The following is an 11,285-nucleotide window of genomic DNA, read 5'->3' as shown; positions in this document are numbered from 1 at the left end:
ACAATGAACTGCCACCTGCACGAGAGATCCCATCCAGAGCCTCGGCTACGCAAGTAGACATCAACACCTGAACTGAATATCACATTGAAACACTGGAGTTAACAATGTTATTCGTCTGGTTTAATGATTGCTCGTTGATTTGAACAGGTCCTGATACAGAAGAATACATGAACATCATCGGAGGTTTAACTGAATTACCCTCTCATATGGAAGGTGAGTGTTGAAATGTACAGTTCACACCAATTACGTTAGAATTGAAGTCATACTGAAACTGTATGTGCAGAGCTTTGCAGAATTGGAAATCAGAAGATCAAAGGTTGAATTAATGGTACAGACATGGGAATTCACTATGGTTTGCTCCTTCGTCAGTTTTAATCTCGTTAATTAATTAATGAATTAATTAATTATAATTCTGGTTTAATTTAGCTTCGTTTAGTGTATTGTCACTTGAACCGAAGTACAGCAAGAAGCTTTAGTTGCATTCTGCCTAGTCAGCAGAAAGACAATACGTGATTATAATCGAGCCATTTACACTGTAAAGATACATGATAAGGGAATAATGTTTAGTGCCAGGTAAAACGAGGAGAACCAAAGAGGCAGATAGTTGTCCACAGATCAATTGATCTCTGACGTACACTAGAACCATTACACTGCATTATTTCAGCTTCTCCAGGCGTTAATTGTACAAGGCTTTGCAGTGTATCAGATCTGTGAAATCCAGTACTCTCCCGGGGAGACTGTGTATGCAGTAATGCCTCACACACACCTGGCAGAGTCCTGACACACTGTGTAACCCCACACACTCCTGGATATAGTCCCTGACACACTGTGTAACCCCACACACTCCTGGATGGGTCCCTGACACCCTGTGTAACCCCACACACTCCTGGATAGAGTCCCTGACACACTGTGTAACCCCACACACTCCTGGATAGAGTCCTGACACACTGTGTAACCCCACACACTCCTGGATAGAGTCCCTGACACACTGTGTAACCCCACACACTCCTGGATATAGTCCCTGACACACTGTGTAACCCCACACACTCCTGGATAGAGTCCTGACACACTGTGTAACCCCACACACTCCTGGATAGAGTCCCTGACACACTGTGTAACCCCACACACTCCTGGATAGAGTCCTGACACACTGTAACCCCACACACTCCTGGATGTCCCTGACACACTGTGTAACCCCACACACTCCTGGATAGAGTCCTGACACACTGTGTAACCCCACACACTCCTGGATAGAGTCCTGACACACTGTGTAACCCCACACACTCCTGGATAGTGTCCTGACACACTGTGTAACCCCACACACTCCTGGATGGGTACTGACACACTGTGGAACCCCACACACTCCTGGTAGGGTCTTGACATACTGAAAATATGTAGATTCTTAGAACATTCCTGAAAGTCCACAATGTCTATGGTCTTGAATCACGAGGTTCCCTCCACCAGAGTGAACATAAAGCTGAATGAATGTGATCTGTCTCTCACTCCCCTGCTCCTGGACAGCGTTTCCCCTCTCTCTCTCCCTCTCCCCCTCTCTCTCCCTCTCCCCCTCCCTCTCCCTCTCCCCCCCTCCCTCTCCCCCCTCCCTCTCCTCCCCTCCCTCTCCCCCCTCTCCCTCTCTCCCCTCCCTCTCTCCCCTCCCTCTCTCCCTCCCCCTCCCTCTCTCCCCCCCTCCCTCTCCCTCTCTCCCCCTCCCTCTCTCCCCCTCCCTCTCCCCCCTCCCTCTCTCACCCCTCCCTCTCTCACCCCCCTCCCTCTCTCTCCCTCCCCCTCTCCCTACCCCTCCCCCTCTCTCTATCCCTCTCTCTATCTCTCTATCTCTACCTCTCTCCCACCAGGTTTACCTCACTCCACTGAAATCCGTCAATTCAGTTGAAGGGCATTGAACTCATTCTTGTAATCATGATTGTTGGGTTTGAGTTGAGCCATCTAACATTGTGTTCATTATCTGCCTTTTCCCGTGCAGATATTCAACAGAAACACAAGGAGACTCTGCGAGCACAGACTGAAACACTGAGTGTGAACACCATCCTGATGAACGAGAAGGTTAAGGATTTCCTGCTGCTTGATCGATACGCTGAGCTCACAATCATCTCCACTGTTCGAGATCGAACACTGGTGGAACATGAGCTGCTGGCAAGAGGCCGGGACCATGAGGAATGGCAAGAAAAACATCTCCGGGGAGAACTGGAAAAAATCAGGACTGATCAATTGTTCCACAGCAGCTTTTCCCGGAGTAAATCCCGATCTGGGAGTTCAGAATCAGTAGCCGGAGTCGCGGGGAGTTCAGCATCAGTGTCCGGAGTCGCGGGGATCGGAAAAACAACAATGGTGCAGAAGATTGTTCATGACTGGGCCACAGGGAAAATATTCCAACAATTCCAGTTTGTCTTCAGTTTCAAATTCCGGGATTTGAACATGATTAAACACAGAATAAACCTGAGGGAACTGATTCTGGAACAGTATCCTTACTTTGGGAATATGCTGCGGGAGGTCTGGAAGAACCCAGAGGGATTGCTGTTTATATTCGACGGTCTGGATGAATTCAAGGGCAGAATCGATTTTGCTGACAGTCGGAGAGACACAGAACCTAAGCACCAGTGTCCAGATCCCGAGTGGTGGTGTGAAGTGTCTGACATTGTGTACAGTTTAATCCAGCACAAGCTGCTCCCAGGGTGTTCAGTGCTAGTGACCACCCGCCCCACTGCGTTACATTTACTGGAAAAGGCAGAGATCAGTGTCTGGGCTGAAATCCTGGGATTTGTTGGTGAGGAACGGAAGGAATATTTCACCAGGTATTTTGAAGATCAGACGGTGGCAGCAGCTGTTTTCAAACATGTGAAGGAGAACGAGATCCTGTACACCATGAGCTACAACCCCGCCTACTGCTGGATCCTTGTCCTGGCACTGGGCCCCTTCTTCACACAAACACACCGGGACCCGCAGCGAGTTCCCAAGACCATCACACAACTATATTGCTACTTTATTTACAACATCCTGAAAAACCACGGCCGTGAGATTGAGAACCTCCGTGAGGTGTTACTGAGGGTTGGTCAGATGGCCTTCACTGGAGTGGCTGAGAAGAACATTGTGTTCACAGATGAAGATTTGATCAAATACAATCTGCAGCCTTCCCAGTTCCTGTCCGGGTTCCTGATGGAACTTTTGGAGAGAGAGGATTCAGCCCGGAGCGTGGTGTACACCTTCCCGCACCTCACCATCCAAGAGTTTGTAGCCGCACTCGCACAATTCCTGACTGTAGATCCCGGGGATATCACGACACTCCTCATTGAAGCCCATGGCAATTCAGACGGGCGATTTGAAGTATTTCTCCGTTTTGTCGCTGGTCTCTCCTCCCCACGGTCAGCTTGGATCCTGGAGGAGTTTCTGGGTAAATTCCCTCATCAAACAATCTGCCGAGTGAATGACTGGGTGAAGGAGGAGGTTAAACGCCGGGCTGGAAACACAGAGCGTGAAGCTGGTAGACGGAGGCTCCTGAACACGATGCACTACCTGTTTGAGTCTCAGAATCCTGCACTGGCTCAGCAGACACTGGGATCTGTGGAAACGCTTTCATTCCGTGGACTGGGACTGACCCCGATTGACTGTATGGTCCTGTCTCATGTCATCAGGCTCTGTGATACAATCAAATGCCTCGATCTGGGGGGCTGCTGCATTCAGTGTGAAGGTCTCCAGCGGCTGGGACCGGTTCTGCACAAGTGTCAGGAATTGAGGTAACTGTCCGTTTGATGCTAACACTGAACTGTAAAATTGTTCCACTATTTTGTTATTCCGTCCGTCCAGAACCCCTTCTGTGGGGCCGAGCGGCCGTCACTGTGCCCGGGGGGGGGGGGGTGGGGGGGCACCCCTCCTATTTTACCCCTCCCTCCCCCAGGTCACCAGTGATCGACCCCTTCCCCCGGGTCGTGCGTGTTGCCTGCCGCCGTTCTCTGCACAGGGAACATTTCCTGGTCGTCGGTCGGGGAATGAGAATAAATGGTGTAAGTCACCAAACACCACATTCACACAGATTTGTTCAATAATGTGCTGAGGTGTTTCCAGAAATATCCCTTTGGGAGAAGTTGTCTATCTCAGCCTCGGGGTTTGTTTCTTACTCTGTCTGTTTGTGTTTAGACTGGGATACAACAACCTGGGAGATTCTGGAGTGAAACTGGTGTCTGCGGCTCTGAGGAACCCAGACTGTAAAATACAGACACTGCGGTAAGTCCCAGACTGTGAGAGATTGCGTTTACACTCACTGGGTGTCTGACACTGAACATTAATATGATCAGTAATTGTGTCACTGATAAACACTGGGGATTTGCACCGTCTCCTGTCTCTCTGTGTCCCTCACCCTCACTCTCTCTCATCTCCAGGCTGGACAGTGTCGGTCTCACAGATTCTGGAGCCGAGGATCTCGTCTCCACCCTCAGTACAAAGCCCTCACTGACGGAGCTGTACCTGGCAGTCAACTCCCTCACAGACCGATGTGTCCCCGCCCTCCGCGACCTCATACTGACCCTCCCGAGACTGAAGCGGATCATGTGAGTGTTTGTGTTAATGTTTAATGTGATCAAATATCAGGGGATCCATCCATCCATCCGCGGGCTTCTTTCTCCTGTGATTTTGTTCTGTAAATGTTGTTGAAATATTAACCCCAGTCCCTGTTATTGACACTGTTGTTTCATCTGTTTATTTCCTCTTTATTCCTCCACTTGTTTCAGGCTGTGGGGGAATAAGTTCGGTCCAACCGGGAAGAAGGAACTGAGGTCGCTGCAGGAACCCAGACCCGGACTGACAGTGATCGTGTGAACATCTCGTGGTGTAAACGTCACCGCCCTGGGGACTGGAATATTGTTGGCCGATTCCCCGCACTCCCTCCCCTTTAAACGGCCGCCCTCCCTCCCCTTTAAACCCCGACGCTTCCCGGGCGGTGACGACAGAGGCGGCCCTGCCCGCTGTCACGTCACCCGGGTACTCAGCGCTGCTGATGCTGATGATGATGCCAGATATCCGGTGCTGCCTGCCTGCCATCCAAACATAGAAAATAGGTGCAGGAGTAGAGGCCATTCGGCCCTTCGAGCCTGCACCATTCGCCATTCAATATGATCATGGCTGATCATCCAACTCAGTATCCCGTACCTGCCTTCTCTCCATACCCCCTGATCCCTTTAGCCACAAGGGCCACATCTAACTCCCTCTTAAATATAGCCAATGAACTGTGGCCTCAACTACCTTCTGTGGCAGAGAATTCCAGAGACTCACCACTTTCTGTGTGAAAAATGCTTTCCTCATCTCGGTCCTAAAGGATTTCCCCCTTATCCTTAAACTGTGACCCCTTGTTCTGGACTTCCCCAACATCGGGAACAATCTTCCTGCATCTAGCCTGTCCAACCCCTTAAGATTCTATAAGATCCCCCCTCAATCTTCTAAATTCTAGCGAGTACAAGCCGAGTCTATCCAGTCTTTCTTCATATGAAAGTCCTGACATCCCAGGAATCAGTCTGGTGAACCTTCTCTGTACTCCCTCTATGGCAAGAATGTCTTTCCTCAGATTAGGAGACCAAAACTGTAAGCAATACTCCAGGTGTGGTCTCACCAAGACCCTGTACAACTGCAGCAGAACCTCCCTGCTCCTATATTTAAATCCTTTTGCTATGAACACTATGTCATATTATGTTTATTGGTCATTTGAGTAGCTGCTAGTTACTGTAACACCATGCAGATTAATTGTGTGAGTGAGTGGACTTTAATAAACATGTACCTTGACGTGTATATGACTCGACTCATTACAACAAGGACAGCACAAGAATGGACTCTTAGGCCCACAATATTTGTGAATGAAAACATTTGTGTATCGGCTGAAGTTACCCACTCATCCATTCCTCTCCCTACCTTGTACTCTTGTTCACTGAAATATCTCTCGTACGCTAGAACGAAGACGACATTCTCCACCGCCTCTTGAGTCGCCGCTTCCAGCCTCTTGCGGTAATGATTTGTCAAATCCAGCAGCTGCGAATCATCACACCTTTCCAGGAGCTCCGTCATCGAAGACATTGGACGAGCTGTGATGAATCAAAATAATGGAATTGTCTGTTTTCCTCCACCGATAGCTGTCACCACCCCACTCTGCTAAACGGCAGACCACATAGAAACATAGACAATAGGTGCAGGAGTAGAGGCCATTCGGCCCTTCGAGCCTGCACCATTCGCCATTCAATATGATCACGGCTGATCATCCAACTCAGTATCCTGTACCTGCCTTCTCTCCATACCCCCTGATCCCTTTAGCCACAAGGGCCACATCTAACTCCCTCTTAAATATAGCCAATGAACTGTGTGGCCTCAACTACCTTCTGTGGCAGAGAATTCCACAGATTCACCACTCTCTGTGTGAAAAAAAATGTTTTCCTCATCTCGACTTCCCCCTTATCCTTAAACTGTGTGTGTGGCCCCTTGTTTTGGACTTCCCCAACATCGGGAACAATCTTCCTGCATCTAGCCTGTCCAACCACTTAAGAATTTTGCACGTTTCTATAAGATCCCCCCTCAATCTTACAAGCCGAGTCTATCCAGCCTTTCTTCCTCTCACCCCCTCCCATCTCCTCTCCCCCGTTCTCCCCCCCCTCCCGTCTCCTCTCCCCCCACTGCTCCCCCCCTTCTCCTCTCCCCCCTCTCCCTCCCATCTCCTCTCACCCCTTCTTCTCTCCCCCATCTCCTCTCCCCCTTTCTCCTTCTCCCCTCCCCCCTTCTCCCCACCATCTCCTCCCCCCTTCTCCTCTCCCCCATTTCCTCTCCCCCCTTCTCCTCACCCCCATCTCTTCCCCCCTCCCCCCATCTCCTGTCCCTCCATCTCCTCTGCCCCCTTCTCCCCTCCCCCCATCTCCTCTCCCCCTTCTCCTCCCCCATCTCCCCTCCCCCTTCCCTCTCTCCCCCATCCCCCTTCCCTCTCTACCCCACCCCCAACCCTCTCTCCCCCACCCTCCTTCCCTCTCTACTCCTACCCCATCCCCCTCCCCACTCTTCCTCCACACTCTCCCCCCACCCCTCTCCCTCCACACTCTTCCCCCTCTCTCCCCCATCTCCCCCCCCTCCATCTCCATCCCCCCCATCTCCTCCCCCCCACTCTCTCCCCTCTCCCCCTCCCTCCACTCTCCCCTCCCTCCACACTCTCCCCCCACCCCTCTCCCTCTCCCTCCACACTCTTCTCCCTCTCTCCCCCCACCCCTCTCCCTCTCTGTTTTTTATTTATTCTTTTCGTACACTGTCTGTAACAAATGGAAAACGAAATAAAAAGATTTTGATTAAAAAAAACCTCTACCCCCTCCCTATCTTCCCCCCTACTCCTACTATCTCTCTCCCCCTCCACTCTCCCCCCCTCTCTCCCTCTCCACTCTTCCCCCTCTCTCCCCTACCCCATCTCCCTCTCCCTCCACACTCTTCCCCCTCTCTCGCCTACCCCATCTCTCTCTCCCCCCACTCTCCCTCTCCCCCACCCCTCCCTCTCCCCCACCTCTCCCTCTCCTCCACCTCTCCCTCTCTCTCCTACCCCTTCTCCCCCTCCCCTACCCCACACCTCCCCATCTCTCCCTCCACCCCCTCTCTCCCTCCACCCCCTCTCTCCCTCCACCCCCACTCTCCTCCCCCCCTTCGCCTCCCTACCCTCCCCCACCCCTCTTCCTCTCTCCCCCTACCCCATCTCCTCCTCCCTCCACACTCTACCCCCTCTCTCCCCTACCCCTCTCTCTCCCCCACCCCTCCCTCCCTCCACACTCTTCCCCCTCCTCCCCCCCCACCCACTCCCCCTCCCTCCACACTCTTAATAATAATAATAATACATTTTATTTATGGGCACCTTTCAAGAGTCTCAAGGACACCTTACAAAAATTTAGCAGGTAGAGGAAAAACATGTCAGGGGAATGAAATAAATAGTAGAGACATGACTAGTACACAAAGTAAAGACACACTCTTCCCCCTCTCCCCCATCTCCATCCCCCCACTCCCTCCCCTCCCCCCCACTCTCCCCCTCCCTCCACACTCTCCCCCTCTCTCCACACTCTTCCCTCCACACTCTCCCCCCCTTCAGTCCACTCTCCCCCCTTCTCACCTCCCCCCTTCTCCTCTCTCCCCTCCCACATCCTCCCCTCTCTCTCCCCACCCCTCCACACTCTACCCCCTCTCTACCCCTACCCCCTCTCCCTCCACACTCTTCCCCCTCTCTCCCCTACCCCTTCCTCCCTCCACACTCTCCCCCTCCCCCCCCACCGCATCTCCCTCTCTCCTCTACCCCTCTCCTCCCTCCCCCTACCCCATCTCCTCCTCCCTCCACACTCTTCCCCCTCTCTCCCCCCACCCCTCTCCCTCTCTGTTTTTTATTTATTCTTTTTGTACACTCTGTCTGTAACAAATGGACAACTTTGCACCTTGTTGTCTTGAAAACTCCCTACTCCTACTATCTCTCTCCCCCTCCCCCCACCCACCTCCCTCCCTCCACTCTTCCCCATTTCTCCCCTACCCCATCTCTCCCTTTCCCCTCCCTCCCTCCACACTCTTCCCCCTCTCTCCCCCACCCCTCTGTCCCATCTCCCTCCTCCCCCTTACCCATCTGTCCCTCTTCCACCTCTCCACCTACCCCTCCCTCCCTCCACTCTTCCCCCTCTCTCCCCTAATTATCCCTCCCTCCACACTATTCCCCGTCTCTCCCCCCACCCCCACTCTCCTCCCCCCTTCTCTTCCCTACCCTCCCCCACCCCTCTCTCCCCTCACCCATCTCCCTCTCCCTCCACACTCTTACCCCCCTCTCCCCCCCACACCCCACTCTCCCATTTTGTAAGGTCCTTGAGACCCTTGAAAGGCGCCCATAAATAAAATGTATTATTATTACACTCTTCCTCCTCTCCCCCCCCACCCTTCTCCCTCCCCCCACTATCCCCTACCCCTCCACACTCTTCCCCCTCTCTCCCCTACCCCTCCACACTCTTCCCCCTCTCTCCCATACCCCACACTCTCCCCCCACCCCTCTCCTTCTCTGTACACTCTGTCTGTAACACATGGACAACTTTGCACCTTGTTATGTCTTGAAAACTAAATAAAAAGATTTCAATTTAACTCTTCCCCCACTCTCCCCCCCTCTCCCTCTCCCCCACTACTCTCTCCCTCTCCACTCTCTCCCCTACCCCATCTCCCTCTCCCTCCACACTCTTCCCCCTCTCTTCCACCTCTCCCCCTCCCTCCCTCCACACTTCCCCCTCTCTCCCCTTCTCCTCCCCCACTCCCTCTCTCCCCTACCCCTCCCCTCCCTCCACACTCTCCCCCCTCTCCCCCACTACCCCTCCCTCCCTCCACTCTTCCCCCTCCACACTCTTCCTCCTCTCTCCCACTACCCCTCACTCCCTCCACTCTCCCTTTCCTCCCCCACCCCTCTCCCTCTCCCTCTACACTCTTCCCCCACCCCTCCCTCCCTCCACTCTTCCCCCTCTCTCCCCTACCCCATCTCTCCCTCTCCCCTATCCCTCCACACTCTTCCCTCTCCCCCTCCCCATCCCTCCACACTCTTCCCCCTCTCCCCCACCCCTCTGTTTTTTATTTATTCTGTTTGTACACTCTGTCTGTAACAAATGGACAACTTTGCACCTTGTTATGTCTTGAAAACTAAATTAAAAGATTTTGATTTTAAAAAACCTCTACCCCCTCCCTATCTACCCCCCCCCTACTCTCCCTCTCCACTCTTCCCCCTCTCTCCCCTACCCCATCTCCCCCTCCCTCCACACTCTTCCCCCTCTCTCCCCCCACCCCATCTCTCCCTCTCCCCCCCCACCCCCCCTCCACCCTTCTCCACACTCTTCCACCTACCCCTCCCACATCCCATCTCCTCCTCCCTCCCTCCACACTCTTCCCCCTCTCCCCTACCCCACACCTCCCCCCACCCCATCTCCCTCTCCATTCTTCCCCCTCTCCCCCCACCTCTCTCTCCCTCTCCATTCTTCCCCCTCTCCCCCCACCTCTCTCTCCCTCCACTCTTCCACCTCTCCCCCCCATTTCCCTCCCTCCACACTCTTCCCCCTCTCTCCCCTACCCCTCCCTCCCTCCACACTCTTCCCCCTCTCTCCCCCCACCCCATCTCTCCCTCTCCCTCTCTTCCCCCACCCCCCATCTCCCCTCCACCCTTCTCCACACTCTTCCACCTACCCCTCCCACATCCCATCACCTCCTCCCTCCCTCCACACTCTTCCCCCTCTCCCCCCACTCCTCTCCCTCTCTGTTTTTTATTTATTCTTTTCGCACACTGTCTGTAACAAATGGGCAACTTTGCACCTTGTTATAGGTATGTTGCAAAGCCTACCTGAAGCGTCGTTGAAGATCTGCTGCTGAGGGTGTGCGCGATTTTGGCGCCGTTTAGAGGGGGCGGGTTTAAAACGCGATTTTCTCTAAGCTGTTCCAATCGAAAATGTTCAGCCTAGTTAATTATTAACGAAAAATCGCTGGAAGACCCCGTCGCAAAAGCTATTATTAGGTTTAAAGGCCTTGAATAATAGTTATAGTAGTTTAAAAATCAATCTCTAAACCCGCGACCGTCAGCAACCGCAGGGTCTCATAAAGCAAATAGCAGAAGTTAGGTTGTATATTTTTACATTAAAAAGGGCTTCTAAAGATCCCTTTATACTAAGTTTAATATTGCGAGTAGCTCATTTTGGGCCCATTATATCGCGCAGTATTTTTCTGGGCATTTGGGGCACAAATCTACCGCAATGTGAACGTTCCTAACCAGCGCGTTCCACGGGGACCCACTGGAAAGCTGATTTAAATGGACATTTATTTACAGCAATTGAACACTGAATTCCTTCCATTTGGTCTATAAATTAATGTAAATGAGATTTAAAAATCATGTTTTATTGTGAATTATTTGTGAATATTATTTGGACATTTAGGCTATTTAAAAATGTTAATCATTTATTAAGAAATGGATAGATGTTTAGATCTAGTAATTGAAGTCTGAAATTAGCTACAATTAGGTAACTAACTAATTATATGCTTTAATTTCAGGTCATCCAAGTAAGATTATTTTATATTTGTTTCAGAATGCTTCAATCTATGATAACTGAAAATTTCATTCAGTTCTCTTAATTTTTAAGAAAGTTATGGGCTTTTGACTGTTCACGATCACAGCTTTTTTGTTATGTCCATAGAAAATCAATAGGGAACAAGATGCTCATTTCCCAGTATGAAAATGGCCATAACTCTTTAAATACTTGAGATATGAAAGTGAA

At 51.7% G+C, this 11,285-nt stretch overlaps 1 protein-coding gene across 1 annotated transcript; it reads left to right on the top strand.

Moving 5' to 3' along the window:
- Positions 1-3,418: 3,418 nt before the first annotated feature.
- Positions 3,419-5,052, top strand: LOC116970331 (NACHT, LRR and PYD domains-containing protein 3-like). Its single transcript, XM_033016997.1, has 4 exons — positions 3,419-3,752; positions 4,153-4,239; positions 4,395-4,562; positions 4,743-5,052. Exons 1-4 carry the CDS (start codon positions 3,523-3,525, stop codon positions 4,828-4,830), a joined length of 573 nt encoding a protein of 190 aa, XP_032872888.1. The 5' UTR covers positions 3,419-3,522; the 3' UTR covers positions 4,831-5,052.
- The last annotated feature ends 6,233 nt before the right edge of the window (positions 5,053-11,285 follow it).

Source organism: Amblyraja radiata, unplaced genomic scaffold (genome assembly GCF_010909765.2).
Source record: "Amblyraja radiata isolate CabotCenter1 unplaced genomic scaffold, sAmbRad1.1.pri scaffold_761_ctg1, whole genome shotgun sequence".
Taxonomy (NCBI): Eukaryota; Metazoa; Chordata; class Chondrichthyes; order Rajiformes; family Rajidae; genus Amblyraja; species Amblyraja radiata.
This window is presented reverse-complemented; position numbering and strand designations above follow the sequence as displayed.